At 62.1% G+C, this 15,174-nt stretch overlaps 1 protein-coding gene across 1 annotated transcript in view; it reads right to left on the bottom strand.

The window, feature by feature from the left end:
- The window catches only part of LOC130263345 (ryanodine receptor 1-like), a 93,854-nt gene that overhangs the window by 7,548 nt on the left and 71,132 nt on the right, over nucleotides 1-15,174 (bottom strand). Inside the window, exons 32-45 of the mRNA XM_056510851.1 lie at nucleotides 13,943-14,019; nucleotides 11,488-11,561; nucleotides 9,904-9,921; nucleotides 8,089-8,169; nucleotides 7,830-7,918; nucleotides 7,622-7,750; nucleotides 6,542-6,646; nucleotides 6,003-6,084; nucleotides 3,573-4,690; nucleotides 3,342-3,503; nucleotides 2,362-2,429; nucleotides 2,124-2,289; nucleotides 1,943-2,029; nucleotides 519-749 (exon numbers count right to left, since the gene is read on the bottom strand). Of these exons, the coding sequence (XP_056366826.1) occupies nucleotides 519-749; nucleotides 1,943-2,029; nucleotides 2,124-2,289; nucleotides 2,362-2,429; nucleotides 3,342-3,503; nucleotides 3,573-4,690; nucleotides 6,003-6,084; nucleotides 6,542-6,646; nucleotides 7,622-7,750; nucleotides 7,830-7,918; nucleotides 8,089-8,169; nucleotides 9,904-9,921; nucleotides 11,488-11,561; nucleotides 13,943-14,019 (2,487 nt within the window). The remainder of the gene's footprint in view (nucleotides 1-518; nucleotides 750-1,942; nucleotides 2,030-2,123; nucleotides 2,290-2,361; nucleotides 2,430-3,341; nucleotides 3,504-3,572; nucleotides 4,691-6,002; nucleotides 6,085-6,541; nucleotides 6,647-7,621; nucleotides 7,751-7,829; nucleotides 7,919-8,088; nucleotides 8,170-9,903; nucleotides 9,922-11,487; nucleotides 11,562-13,942; nucleotides 14,020-15,174) is intronic.

Here is a 15,174-nt window from a genome sequence, read left to right as displayed (position 1 = left end):
TCACACACAGGAATTTGGGGTCACACACAAGAATTTGGGGTCCCACAGGGATTTGGAGCCCCACCTTGAGGCAGTTGTAGCCGATGATGCACAGGTCAGGGGGGTCACACACAGGAATTTGGGGTCACACACAAGAATTTGGGGTCCCACAGGGATTGGGGGCCCACCTTGAGGCAGTTGTAGCCGATGATGCACAGGTCAGGGCGGTCACACACAGGAATTTGGGGTCACACACAGGAATTTGGGGTCACACACAGGAATTTGGGGTCACACACAAGAATTTGGGGTCACACAGGGATTTGGGGCCCACCTTGAGGCAGTTGTAGCCGATGATGCACAGCTCAGAGGGGTCACACACAGGAATTTGGGGTCACACACAGGGATTTGGGGTCCCACAGGGATTTGGGGCCCACCTTGAGGCAGTTGTAGCCGATGATGCACAGGTCAGGGGGGTCACACACAGGAATTTGGGGTCACACACAGGAATTTGGGGTCACACACAGGGATTGGGGGCCCACCTTGAGGCAGTTGTAGCCGATGATGCACAGGAAGGCCACCAGGGTGTGGGCCAGCGCCAGCCCCCGCAGTGCCGGCCCCATGTAGCCCGTGCTCTCCTCCAGGAAATAATAAACCTCGGGCTCCTCCGCGCCCCCCGCCGGCTCCGCGCCCCCCGGGACCCCCCCGTCCTCCTCCGGGGCCAGCCCCGAGCCCTCGGGCTCCTCGGGGGCACCCGGGGGGTGCTCGGACACCTGCGGGGGGGGCACAGCTCAGGGGGGCTGGGGACACCCCCTGGGGGGGGGGCATGGGGACATCCCCATAGGGACAGGGACACGGTCAGGGGGGCTGGGGACACCCCGTGGGGGGCGCTGGGGACAACCCCATAGGGACAGGGACACGGTCGGGGGGGCTAGGGCCACCCCCTGGGGACACTGGGGACATCCACTGGGGATAGGGACACGGTCAGGGGGGCTGGGGCCACCCCCTGGGGACACCCCCTGGGGATAGGGACACGGTCAGGGGGGCTGGGGCCACCCCCTGGGGGGGCTGGGGACACCCCCATGGGACAGGGACACGGTCAGAGGGGCTGGGGACACCCCCTGGGGACACTGGGGACATCCACATGGGGACAGGGACACGGTCGGGGGGGAGAACACAGGGGGACACAAGGGGTTTGGGGACCCCCCCTCCAGAGGTCTGAGGGAACCCAAAGTGTCCCCAAACCCCCCCTGTAAGGAGCCAGAGGTGTCCCCACCTCATCTCAGCTCTGTGGGGACTCAGGACCCCCCCAAACTCCCTCCCAGATGCCAAAGACCCCCCAAAACCTCCTCTCAGAGCCCAAGACCCCCCCAAACCCCTTTCAGAACCCAAGGGACCCCCCCAAACCCCTCGTAGAATCCAAGGGACCCCCCAAACGCCCTCTCAGAACCCCAAGCACCCCCCAAACCCATCCCAGACCCCAAGGACCGTCCCCAAACCCCTCTCAGACCCCAAGCACCCCCAAAACCTCCTCCCAGAACCCAAGGGACCCCCCAAACCCCTCCCAGACCCCAAGCACCCCCAAAACCTCCTCCCAGAACCCAAGGGACCCCCCCAAACCCCTCCCAGACCCCAAGAACCTCCCCCGCAAACCCCTCCCAGATCCCAAGAACCCCCCCCCCAAAGCCCTCCCAGAACCCAAAGACCCCCCAAAGTCCTCCCAGAACCCAAAGACCCCCCAAACCCATCCCAGACCCCAAGCCTCCCAGACCCCAAGAACCGCCCCCCCAAACCCCTCCCAGACCCCAAAGACCCCCCAAAGCCCTCCCAGAACCCAAGGGACTCCACAAGCCCCTCTCCCAGACCCCAAGGAGTCCCCCCAAGCCCCTCCCAGAACCCAAAGACCCCCCCAAACCCCTCCCAGCCCCCAAGGACCCCCCAAGCCCGTCTCCCCTCCCCTCCCCACCTTGTAGAAGAGCAGGATGAAGTTGATGGCGAAGGCGAGGAACAGCGCCAGGAACCGCAGGTTGTAGAAATTCCGCGACAGGTAATTCTGGGGAAGGGAGGGGAAAGAACCAACCCAGGACTCCCCAAAATCCAGAACTGCCCAGATCCCCTCCAGACCGCCCCCAGACCCCTCCCCTTACCAGGAATTTGACCCTCTGCACCTCCAGCTCCCCCCAGAAGTCGAAGCCCCCCTCGGCCGGGGGCTCCCGCCGCTCCCTGGGCACCGACTTGCGCCGCTTTGGGGGCGGGGCTCTGGGCTCCGCCCCCCCCTCGGGCCCCTCGGGTCCCTTCTCGCCGTTCTCTGTGCTGGGGGGGGCAGCGGGGCTGAGTTTGGGGGGTCCCGAGCGCGGGGACCCCTCCCCAAATTCCCCTCCTTACTCGGCTTTCTCGGTCTCGGCCGGGGGCTCCTCCTCCTTCTGCACCTCCCCCACCTGCTCTGCCATTTCCTGGGGGGGCAAAGGGGGGGCTGAGCACCGGGAACCCCCAAATTCACCCTCAGGAATCCCAAAATCTCCCCATGGGTCTCCCAAAATCCCTCCAAAATCCCCTCACCAAGAACAGCCATAGAGACCCCCAAAATCCCCTCACCAAGAACAGCCATAGGGACCCCCAAAATCTCTCCACATCCCACCCTTCATAGTGACCCCCACAAAATCCCCCCCCCCTTAGGGACCCCCAGAGCCCAAGGACCCCCGAACCCCCTCCCACAGCCCAAGGACCCTCAAAACCCCTTCCCAGAGTCCCCAAAAATGGACCCCCCAAAAACCTCCCAGAACCCAAGGGACCCCCAAAATCACCCCCACACCAGGAACGCCGTAGGGACCCCCAAAATCTCCCCCCTTAGGGACCCCCAGAAACCAAGGGATCCCCTAAATCCTCTCCCAGACCCCAAGGGACCCCCAAACCCCCTCCCAGACCCCAATGACTTCCCCCCAAACCCCTCCCAGAACCCAAGGGACCCCCCAAACCCCCTCCCAGACCCCAATGACCTCCCCTAAGCCCCCTCCCAGAACCCAAGGGACCCCCAAACCCCCTCCCAGATCCCAATGACTCCCCCCAAACCCCCTCTCAGACCCCAAGGGACCCCCAAACCCCCTCCCAGATCCCAAGGGACCCCCAAAACCCCCGCCCAGATCCCAATGACGTCCCCCAAACCCCCTCTCAGACCCCAAGGGACCCCTAAACCCCCTCCCAGACCCCAATGACCTCCCCCCAAACCCCTCCCAGACCCCAAGGGACCCCCAAACCCCCTCCCAGACCCCAAGGAACCCCCAAACCCTCCCCACATCCCACCCTTCATAGTGACCCCCCCACTAAAGACCCCCAAAAATCCCCCTCCAAGGGGATCCCCCGCTCACCCCGATCTTCCTGCGCAGGATGGGGGTCCCCTCGGGGGTGGGGGGCTCAGCCCCGGGGGGCTCCCCGATATCCCCGAGCCCCCCCGGAGCATCGGGGGCTACCAGTCGGAAATGGGGCTCCTTGCGCCCCGCCCCCGGCCCCGCCGGCGCCGCCGCCTTCATCTCCCTCCTCCTCCTCTGCTCCTCCTCCGCCTCCTCCTCCTCCTCCTCCTCCTCCTCCTCCTCCTGCGCCGCCGCCGCCTCCAGCTGCCCCTCGGGGGGCTGCCCCACATCCGGGGGTCCCCCCTCATCGCCGAGCCCTCCTTCCCCCCCACCCACAGCGTCCTGGGTGGGGTCGGGCATGGAGCCCAGCACCTCCATCACCCCCAAACGCTGCGCCCCTTCCACCAGACCCCCCCCGAAGAGCGAGCTCCAGACCAGGCGCCCCAAAACCGCCAGCACCCCCACGCCCCCCAAAACCCCCCCAACGGCCACGCGCCCCACGCCCGCCCCCGCCTCCCACGCCAGCTCCCGCCCCGACTTCTTCCTCATCCTCCTCATCCTCCTCCTCCAGGTCTGCGGCGAGCCCAGAACCCTGCGCAGCGCCCCGAGCCCCGGCAGCGCCGAAACCGGCGCCGCCGCCTCCGCCGCCTCCTCCTCCTCCCTGTCCTCCTCCTCCTCCTCCTCCTCGTCGCGCGGCGCCTCCTCCTCGGAGATGCGCGAGGCGATCTGCATCTCGAAGATGGTGTCCTCGCAGAAGTTGACGAACAGCTCCATCTTCTCCGCCTCGCCCCCCTCGTTCACCACGTCGAAGATGAACTGGCGCTTGGACTCCTTGACCTGCGGCATCTCCCACTGCGCCTTGTTGGCGCCGCTGATCTCGAAGTAGATGCGCTCGATGCGCCGCGCCGCCCCCATGATCTCGATGCGCCCCAGGAAGGGCCGGAAATAATCCAGGATGCTCTCGGCCTGCTCCAGGAAGGTCTTGAGGCGCTGGTCGTGCGGCACGTGCTCCGACAGGTTGGTCAGCAGCACGGCCACGTTGAAGCCGATGTCGCGCGCCGGCTCCTGGAAGCGCTGCGCGAAGCTCTCCACGTCGATCATCTCGTTCTCGTCCGCCTCGCTGCACGAGAGCAGGAACTGGATCTCCTCGGGCTCGTACTGCTTCTGGCTGTCCATGGCCTTCTGGAAATCCTTCTTGGAGATGAGGCCGCGCGGGTCGGTGACGAAGTGGCGGAAGGCGTCGGACGAGACGATGTCGCGCAGCTTGAGGAACATGTCGAAGAACTTGAGGATCATGGTGACGTTGCTGGAGGACTCCACCAGCATGTCCACCATCTGCCGGGCGATGGTGCCGTTCACCACGTTCCCTGCGGGGCGGGGACAGGCGTCAGGGGGGTGGCACGGCACACCTGGAGGGGCTGGGGACAGCTGGGGGGGCAGGGGGACAGCCTGGGGTCAAGGGGCACCTTGGGGTCAAGGGGCACCTTGGGGTCAAGGGGCATCTTGGGGTCAAAGGACATCTGGGTGGTCATCCTGAGTGGTCAAGGGATGCTTTGGGTAGTCAAGGGACATTTTGGAGTCAAGGGACACCTTGGGTGGTCAAGGGACATTTTGGGGTCAAGGGGCACCTTGGGGTCAAGGGATATCTGGGTGGTCACCTAGGGTGGTCAAGGGATGCTTTGGGTGGTCAAGGGACATCTTAGGTGGTCATCCTGGGTGGTCAAGGGATGCTTTGGGTGGTCAAGGGACATTCTGGAGTCAAGAGACACCTTGGGTGGTCAACTTAGGTGGTCAAGGGACATCTGGGTGGTCAAGGGGTATCCTGGGGTCAAGGGACATCTGGGTGGTCATCTTGGGTGGTCAAGGGATGCTTTGGGGGGTCAAGGGACATTTTGGAGTCAAGGGACACCTTGGGTGGTCAAGGGACATCTTGGGTGGTCAACTTAGATGGTCAAGGGGCACCTTGGGGTCAAAGGCCACCCTGGGGTCAAGGGACATCTGGGTGGTCATCCTGGATGGTCAAGGGACACTTTGGGTGGTCAAGGGACATCTTGGGTGGTCAAAGGGCACCCTGGGGACATGGGACATTGAGTGGTCATCTTGAGAGGTCAAGGGACACTTTGGAGTCAAGGGACATCTTGGGTGGTCAGGGGACACTGGATGGTCAAGGGACACCCTGGGGACCTTGGGGCCCTCCTAGGTGTCCCAGGTGTGTCCCAGGCGTCCCCAGCTGTCCCCAGGTGTCCCAGGTGTGTCCCAGGTGTGTCCCCAGGTGTTCCCAGGTGTGTCCCCAGGTGTTCCCAGGTGTGTCCCAGGTGTTCCCAGGTGTGTCCCCAGCTGTCCCCAGGTGTGTCCCCAGGTGTGTCCCAGGTGTGTCCCAGCTATCCCCAGGTGTCCCAGGTGTGTCTCAGGTGTGTCCCCAGGTGTCCCAGGTGTGTCCCAGCTGCCCCAGGTGTCCCAGCTGTCCCCAGGTGTGCCCAGGTGTGTCCCCAGGTGTGTCCCAGGTGTGTCCCAGGTGTGTCCCAGCTGTCCCAGCTGTCCCAGGTGTGTCCCAGGTGTCCCAGGTGTGTCCCAGCTGTCCCCAGCTGTCCCAGGTGTGTCCCAGCTGTCCCCAGCTGTCCCAGGTGTGTCCCAGCTGTCCCAGGTGTGTCCCAGGTGTGTCCCAGCTGTCCCAGGTACCTTCCAGCAGGGACAGCAGCATCACCACCATGTCCTTCTGCAGGTCCAGCAGCTCCTTGAGCAGCCCCAGCTGCGACGAGTCCTGCACCAGTACACCCCAGTCACTCCCAGTGCTCCCAGTCACTCCCAGTGCTCCCAGTCACTCCCAGTGCATCCCAGTAACTCCCAGTACATCCCAGTAACTCCCAGTACATCCCAGTCACTCCCAGTACATCCCAGCCACTCCCAGTGCATCCCAGTCACTTAACTCCCAGTGCTCCCAGTCACTCCCAGTACATCCCAGTCACTCCCAGTACGTCCCAGTCACTCCCAGTACATCCCAGTACGTCCCAGTCACTTAACTCCCAGTGCTCCCAGTCACTCCCAGTGCATCCCAGTAGCTCCCAGTAACTCCCAGTAACTTCACTCCCAGTACTCCCAGTCACTCCCAGTACGTCCCAGTCACTCCCAGTGCTCCCAGTCATTCCCAGTGCCTGCCCAGTGCCATTCCAGTAAATCCCAGTGCCCTCCCAGTCCATCCCAGTGCCCCCAGCGCCCACCTGTGCCAGTTTCTTCATCATGTGAGCGAACACGTGCAGGAACCCGACCACGGCGTCCCAGAGGCGGCTGTGGGCCAGGCTCTGCTGGTTCCCAGTACAGGGGCCCTGGGGAGAGAGATCCAAACTGGGAACACTGGGAGAGACCCCAGGCTGTGGGCCAGGCTCTGCTGGTTCCCAGTACAGGGGCCCTGGGGGAGCGAGATCCAAACTGGGAATACTGGGAGAGACCCCAGGCTGTGGGCCAGGCTCTGCTGGTTCCCAGTACAGGGGCCCTGGGGAGAGAGATCCAAACTGGGAACACTGGGAATGCTGGGGAGATTGAGGATGCAGGTGTGTTTCTGAGGTTCCCAGGTGTGTTTTTGGTTTCCCAGGTGTGTTTTTGGGGTTCCCAGGTATTTTTTGGTTGCCCAGGTGTGCCCAGGTGTGACTCACCTGGATGTACTCGGTCAGGCTGTTTAACACCTGCTTGGCCACGGCCATGGGGCAGTTTGGGTGTTCCCAGGTGTGTTTTTGGGGTTCCCAGGTGTGTTTCTGGTTTCCCAGCTGTTCCCAGGTGTGTCACCTGCCCAGACTCACCTGGATGTACTCGGTGAGGCTGTTGAACACCTGCTGGCCACGGCCATGGGGGATTTGGGGCAGTTCGGGGTTCCCAGGTGTGTTTTTGGGGGTTCCCAGGTGTGCCCAGGTGTGTTTGGAGGAGGTCCCAGGTGTGTTTATAGGTTTCCAGGTGTGTTTTTGGTTTCCCAGGTGTATTTTTGGTTTCCCAGGTGTGCCCAGGTGTGACTCACCTGGATGTACTCGGTGAGGCTGTTGAACACCTGCTTGGCCACGGCCATGGGGCAGTTTGGGTGTTCCCAGGTGTGTTTTTGGGGTTCCCAGGTGTGTTTTTGGGGTTCCCAGGTGTGTCTCACCTGCCCAGACTCACCTGGATGTACTCTGTGAGGCTGTTGAACACCTGCTTGGCCACGGCCATGGGGGATTTGGGGCAGTCTGGGGGTTCCCAGGTGTGTTTTTGAGGTTCCCAGGTGTGTTTTTGGTTTCCCAGCTGTTCACAGGTGTGTCTCACCTGCCCAGACTCACCTGGATGTACTCGGTCAGGCTGTTGAACACCTGCTTGGCCACGGCCATGGCTTTGGAGAAGTTCCTCTTGCCCTGCTCGTCGATGACGTCCTTGCCCGAGTAGTACCAGTAGAAGTCACTGATGGACTCCTGGGGACACGTGGGGACATTTGGGGACCCTGAGGTGGCCGGGAGCCGTCCCAGGTGAGGCCAGGCCGGGTGGGCTCACCTGCAGGCGCAGCAGGTAATCCACGGTGCAGATGATGATGTTGATGGTGGTCGTGTTCCCCGTCTGCGTCCTCAGGTAATTCTGGAAATCTGGGGGTGGGGGTGTCACCTCAGTGTCACCTGGGTCCCCTCAGGTGTGCCCAGGTGTGTCCCCAGGTGTCCCCTAGGTGTCCCTAGGTCCTCTCCAGGTGTGGCCCCAGGTGTGTCCCCAGCTGTCCCCAGCTGCCCCAGGTGTCCCAGGTGTCCCCAGGTGTCCCCACCGTTGTTGTGGCCCTCGCAGAGCAGCTGCAGCAGCCGGAACAGGTCCTGGGTGAATTCATCGTCCGACATCACCTTCTCCCCTGGGGGGACACGGGGGACAGGGGGACAGAGCGGTCACCGGGGCAGGGGTGGCACAGGGACATCAGAGAGTGGCACAGGGACATGGCCCAGGGGCACGGGGACAGTCTGAGCTGGCATGGGGACACCATAGAGTGGCACGGGGACATGATAGAGTGGCACTAGGACATCCTGGTGTGACAAGGACACCATAGAGTGGCACGGGGACACCACAGAGTGGCACAGGGACACCCTGGTGTGACAAGGACACCACAGAGTGGCACAGGGACACCACAGAGTGGCACGGGGACACCACAGAGTGGCACAGGGACACCCTGGTGTGACAAGGACACCACAGAGTGGCACAGGGACACCACAGAGTGGCACGGGGACACCCTGGTGTGACAGGGACACCACAGAGTGGCACAGGGACACCCTGGTGTGACAGGGACACCACAGAGTGGCACGGGGACAATTTGAGGTGGCACAGGGACACTCCAAGATGGTACAGGGACATCACAGTGTGGCACAGGGACACCACAGAGTGGCACAGGGACACCCTGGTGTGACAGGGACACCATAGAGTGGCACAGGGACATGGCCCAGGGGCACAGGGACATCCTGGTGTGACAGGGACACCATAAAGTGGCACAGAGACACCCCAGGGTGGCACAGGGACACCATAGAGTGGCAAAAGGACATCCTGGTGTGACAGGGACACCACAGAGTGGCACAGGGACCAGTCTGAGGTGGCACAGGGACAAGCAGGGTGGCACACGGGCAGCATAGGGGACATTGGGGTGGCACAGGGACACTGGGAGTGGCACAGGGACGTGCAGGGGTGACAGTGGGGTCATTGAGGTGACAGGGGTTAGCAGGGAGGGGACACAGGCAGGGACAAGGGGACAGGCCACCCTCCTCCTGCCCTCCCAGCTCCCTGACCCCACAGAGCCCCCCAGACCCCACAGCTGACCCTACAGCCCTGTGGCCCCATAGCCCCCACAGCCCCCCCAGACCCCAGAGCTGACCCCACAGCCCCTGTGGCCCTACAGCCCCCCCAGAGGCCCCCCAGATCCTACAGCTGACCCCACAGCCCCCCAGACCCCAGAGCTGAGCCCACAGACCCTACAGACCCCACAGCTGACCCTACAGCCCCCCCACAGCCCCCCCAGACCCCAGAGCTGACCCCACAGCCCCTGTGGCCCTACGGCCCCCCCAGATCCTACAGCTGACCCCACAGCCCCCCCAGACCCCAGAGCTGACCCCCCAGCCCCTACAGACCCTACAGCCCCCCCACAGCCCCCCCAGACCCCAGAGCTGACCCCCCAGCCCCTATGGCCCTACAGACCCTACAGCCCCCCCAGACCCCAGAGCTGACCCCCCAGCCCCTGTGGCCCTACAGCCCCCCCAGACCCCAGAGCTGACCCCACAGCCCCTGTGGCCCTACAGCCCCCCCAGCCCCCCCAGACCCCAGAGCTGACCCCCCAGCCCCTGTGGCCCTACAGCCCCCCCAGACCCCAGAGCTGACCCCCCAGCCCCTGTGGCCCTACAGCCCCCCCAGACCCCAGAGCTGACCCCCCAGCCCCTGTGGCCCTACAGCCCCCCCACAGCCCCCCCAGACCCCAGAGCTGACCCCACAGCCCCTGTGGCCCTACAGCCCCCCCAGATCCTACAGCTGACCCCACAGCCCCCCAGACCCCAGAGCTGACCCCACAGCCCCTGTGGCCCTACAGCCCCCCCAGCCCCCCCATATTTACCGTTCTCCCGGCTGATGACTGCCAGCGGAGCCGGGGGGAGAGAAGAGACAGTGAGCGGGGGTGGGGGAGTTAGGGGGGTGGGATTTGGGGTGGGGGAGTTAGGGGGGTGGGATTTGGGGTGGGGGAGTTAGGGGGGTGGGATTTGGGGTGGGGGAGTTGGGAGGGGGGGGATTTGGGGGGAATTTGGGGAGTTAGGAGGGTGGAGGGATTTGGGGGTTTGAGGTGGAGGGAGAACTTTGGGGATCCAGGGGGTGAATTTGGGGTGGGGGGAATTAGGAGGGTCCAGGGGGGAATTTGGGGTTTGGGGTTGGGGGAGAACATTGGGGATCCAGGGGGGGAATTGGGGTGGGGGGATTTGGAGGGTCCAGGGGGAAATTTGGGGTGGGGGCAGTTAGGAGGCTAAGAGGATTTGGGGATCCAGGGGGGAAATTTGGGGTGGGGGAGTTAGGAGGGTGAGGGGATTTGGGGGGAAATTTGGGGTGGGGGAGTTAGGAGGGTGAGGGGATTTGGGGATCCAAGGGGGAAATTTGGGGTGGGGGAGTTAGGAGGGTGAGGGGATTTGGGGGTAATTTGGGGTGGGGGGAGTTAGGAGGGTGAGGGGATTTGGGGGGAATTTGGGGTGGGGGGAGTTAGGAGGGTGAGGGGATTTGGGGATCCAGGGGGGAAATTGGGGTGAGGGGATTTGGGGATCCAGGGAGGAAATTTGGGATCCAGAGGGAAAACAGGTTTGGGGGATTTAGGGGTCCAGGAGGAATTCAGGGATTGGGGGGGATTTGAGGATCCAGGGGGGAAATTGGGGTGGGGGGAATTGGGGATTAGGGGATTATTTGGGATCCAGGGGGGATTTAGGGTTTGGGAGGGGCAGCAAACAAAGATATGAAGAAGATGGGGAGCAAAAGATTTTGGGGGGGGGGGGCGGCATTAGGGCAGGATTTGGGGGGCATTAGGGTAGAATTGTGGGGGGATTACGGCAAGAATTGGGGGGCATTAGGGCAGGATTTGGGGAGGGGATTAGGGCAAGAATTGGGGGGGGATTAGGGCAAGAATTGGGGGGCATTAGGGGCAGGATTTGGGGGGCATTAGGGCAGTTTTGGGGGCATTAGGGGCAGGATTTGGGGGGCATTAGGGCAGGTTTTGGGGGCATTAGGGGCAGGATTGGGGGGCATTAGGGCAGGATTTGGGGGGCATTAGGGGCAGGATTTGGGGGGCATTAGGGGCAGGAATTTGGGGGGCATTAGGGCAGGAATTGGGGGGCATTAGGGGCAGGATTTGGGGAGCATTAGGGGCAGGATTTGGGGGGCATTAGGGGCAGGATTTGGGGGGCATTAGGGCAGGATTGGGGGGCATTAGGGGCAGGATTTGGGGGGCATTAGGGCAGGAATTGGGGAGCATTAGGGCAGGATTTGGGGGGCATTAGGGGCAGTTTTGGGGCAGTTTTGGGGGGCATTAGGGCAGATTTGGGGTTCCAGGAGCAGCACTCTCAGCAGGGTTTGGGGCAGAGCAGCGCCGGGTTTTGGGGTGCAGAACAGCCCCCCCCCTGTGGGGTCCCTTTTGGGGTCCCCCCGCCCTGGGGTCCCCACTCACTGGTGCCCTCCTCGGTGACCATGCCCAGCCCCTCGGCCTTGTTCTGCCGCTCGAACGCGTTCAGGTCCAGCACGCTGCGGGACGGGGTCAGGCACCCCAAAAACACCCCAAAAACCTCAGGGGGAACCCCAAAAACACCCAAAACCACCAAAAACACCCCAAAAACCTCAGGGGGAACCCCAAAAACACCCAAAACCACCCCTAATCCTCACAGGGAACCCCAAAAACCACCCAAACCCCAAAAACCACCCCTAAAATCCTGACAGAGACTCCAAAAACCACCCCTAATCCTCACAGAGAACCCCAAAAACCACCCAAACCCCAAAACCACCCCTAATCCTGACAGGGACCCCAAAAAACCACCCCTAATCCTCACAGAGAACCCCAAAAACACCCAAAACCACCCCAAAATCTCACAGGGAACCCCAAAAACCACCCCTAATCCTGACAGGGAACCCCAAAAACCACCCAAACCCCAAAAACCACCCCTAATCCTGACAGGGACCCCAAAATCCTCACAGGGAACCCCAAAAACCACCCAAACCCCAAAAACCACCCAAACCCCAAAAACCACCCCTAATCCTCACAGGGACCCCAAAAACACCCAAAAAAAAACCAAAACACCAAAACACACCCCAAAAACTGCCCCTAATCCTCACAGGGACCCCAAAGTCCTCACAGGGAACCTCAAAATCCTCACAGAGAACCCCAAAAACCACCCCTAATCCTCACAGGGACCCCAAAAACACCCAAAACCATCCCTAATCCTCACAGGGAACCCCAAAAACACCCCAAAAACTGCCCCTAATCCTCACGGGACCCCAAAATCCTCACAGCGAACCTCAAAATCCTCACAGAGAACCCCAAAAACCACCCCTAATCCTCACAGGGACCCCAAAAACACCCAAAACCACCCCAAAATCTCACAGGGAACCCCAAAAAGCACCCCTAATCCTGACAGGGAGCCCCAAAAACCACCCCTAATCCTCAGAGGGAACCCCAAAATCCTCACAGGGCACCCCAAAAACCCCCCAAAAACCCCAAAAACCACCCCTAATCCTCACAGGGACCCCAAAACCACCCAAAACCTCAGGGGAAACCCCAAAAATCCCCCAAAAACCCAAAAAATACCCCAAATCCTCACAGAGCACCCCAAAAACCCCCAAAACCCCAAAAACCACCCCTAATCCTCAGGGGGAACCCCAAAACCCCAAAATCCTCACAGGGCACCCCAGAAAACCACCCCTAATCCTCACAGGGAACCCCAAAATCCTCACAGGGCACCCTAAAAACCCCCCAGAACACCAAAATCCTCAGGGGTGACCCCAGTTCCCACGGGTGACCCCAAAATCCTCAGGGTGACCCCAATTCCCAATGGGTGACCCCAGTTCCCAATGAGTGACCCCAATTCCCAGGGTGACCCCAGTTCCCAGGGTGACCCCAATTCCCAGTGGGTGACCCCAGTTCCCAATGAGTGACCCCAATTCCCAATGGGTGACCCCAGTTCCCAGGGTGACCCCAATTCCCAGTGGGTGACCCCAATTCCCAATGGGTGACCCCAGTTCCCAATGGGTGACCCCAGTTCCCAGGGTGACCCCAATTCCCAGGGGTGACCCCAATTCCCAATGAGTGACCCCAGTTCCCAGGGTGACCTCAATTCCCAGGGGTGACCCCAGTTCCCAATGGGTGACCCCAATTCCCAGGGGTGACCCCAGTTCCCAATGGGTGACCCCAAATCCCAATGGATGACCCCAGTTCCCACGGGTGACCCCAGTTCCCAGGGATGACCCCAAAATCCTCAGGGTGACCCCAGTTCCCAATGGGTGACCCCCAGTTCCCACTGGGTGACCCCAATTCCCAATGGGTGACCCCAAAATCCTCAGGGTGACCCCAGTTCCCAGGGGTGACCCCAGTTCCCACGGGTGACCCCAGTTCCCAATGAGTGACCCCAGTTCCCAGGGGTGACCCCAGTTCCCACGGGTGACCCCAATTCCCACGGGTGACCCCAGTTCCCACGAGGTGACCCCGGCTCCCAGGGGTGACCCCAGTTCCCAATGGGTGACCCCAGTTCCCACGGGGTGACCCCAGTTCCCAATGGGTGACCCCAGTTCCCAATGGGTGACCCCAGTTCCCACGGGGTGACCCCAGTTCCCACGAGGTGACCCCAGCTCCCAATGGGTGACCCCAATTCGCACGGGGTGACCCCAATTCCCAATGGGTGACCCCAGTTCCCAATGGGTGACCCCAGTTCCCACGAGGTGACCCCAGCTCCCAGGGGTGACCCCAAATCCCACGGGGTGACCCCAATTCCCAGGGGTGACCCCAATTCCCACGGGTGACCCCAATTCCCAATGGGTGACCCCAGTTCCCACGAGGTGACCCCAATTCCCACGGGTGACCCCAGTTCCCACGGGGGGACCCCAAAATCCCACGGGTGACCCCAGCTCCCCCTCACCTGCAGGTTTGCATCAGCGCCTGCACGCTCTGGAAGAAGCCGACCTCGCGCTTGGACTTGAGGTACTCGAGCATTTTCTGGGGGGACAGTGGGGACAGTGGGGACATTGGGGACACTGGGGGGACTGGGGGACACTGGGGGGATTGGGGGACAGTGGGGGATTTGGGACAGTGGGGACACTGGGGACACTGGGGGGGGGGGATTGGGGGACAGTGGGGATAGTGGGGATATTGGGGACATTGGGGGACAGTGGGGGATTGGGGGGATTGGGGGACACTGGGGGGACATTGGGGACAGTGGGGACACTGGGGCGATACTGGGGACACTGGGGGGACTGGGGGACAGTGGGGACATTGGGGACAGTGGGGACACTGGGGGGATACTGGGGACACTGGGGGGACAGCGGGGACACTGGGGGGACTGGGGGACAGTGGGGACATTGGGGGGATTGGGGACATTGGGGGGATTGGGGACATTGGGGACACTGGGGGGACTGGGGGACAGTGGGGGGACTGGGGGACAGTGGGGGATTTGGGACAGTGGGGACACTGGGGGATATTGGGGACAGTGGGGATATTGGGGACATTGGGACACTGGGGGGATTGGGGGACAGTGCAGGATTGGGGACACTGGGGGGATTTGGGGGACTGGGGACATTGGGGACAGTGGGGGATTGGGGAACAGTGGGGGACATTGAGGACACTGGGGACATTTGGGACATTGGGGGACATTGGGGACAGTGGGGGCATTGAGGGGACTGGGGACAGTGGGGGATATTGAGGACATTTGGAGAGATTGGGGACAGTAGGGACAGTGGGGACACTGGGGACATTGAGGGATTGGGGATGTTGAGGGGATTTGGGATATTGGGGGGATTGGGGACATTGGGGACATTGGGGACATTGGTGGACACTGGCATTGGGGACCTTGGGGGGATTGGGGGATATCTGGGGACATTTGGAACAGGGGGGATATTGGGGTCATTTGGGGACTGGGGACACTGGGGCACATTTGGTGACATTCTGGGCACATTTAGGGACATTGGGGCACATTTGGTGACATTCTGGGGACATTGGGTGACATTCTGGGCACATTTGGGGACATTGGGGCACATTTGGTGACATTCTGAGGACATTGGGTGACATTCTGGGCACATTTGGGGACATTGGGGCACATTTGGTGACATTCTGGGGACATTGGGTGACATTCTGGGCACATTTGGGGACATTGGG

This window comes from Oenanthe melanoleuca, chromosome 25 (assembly GCF_029582105.1).
Source record: "Oenanthe melanoleuca isolate GR-GAL-2019-014 chromosome 25, OMel1.0, whole genome shotgun sequence".
NCBI lineage: Eukaryota > Metazoa > Chordata > Aves > Passeriformes > Muscicapidae > Oenanthe > Oenanthe melanoleuca.
The sequence above is the reverse complement of the archived record's forward strand: the minus strand, read 5'-3'. Positions and strand labels throughout refer to the sequence as shown.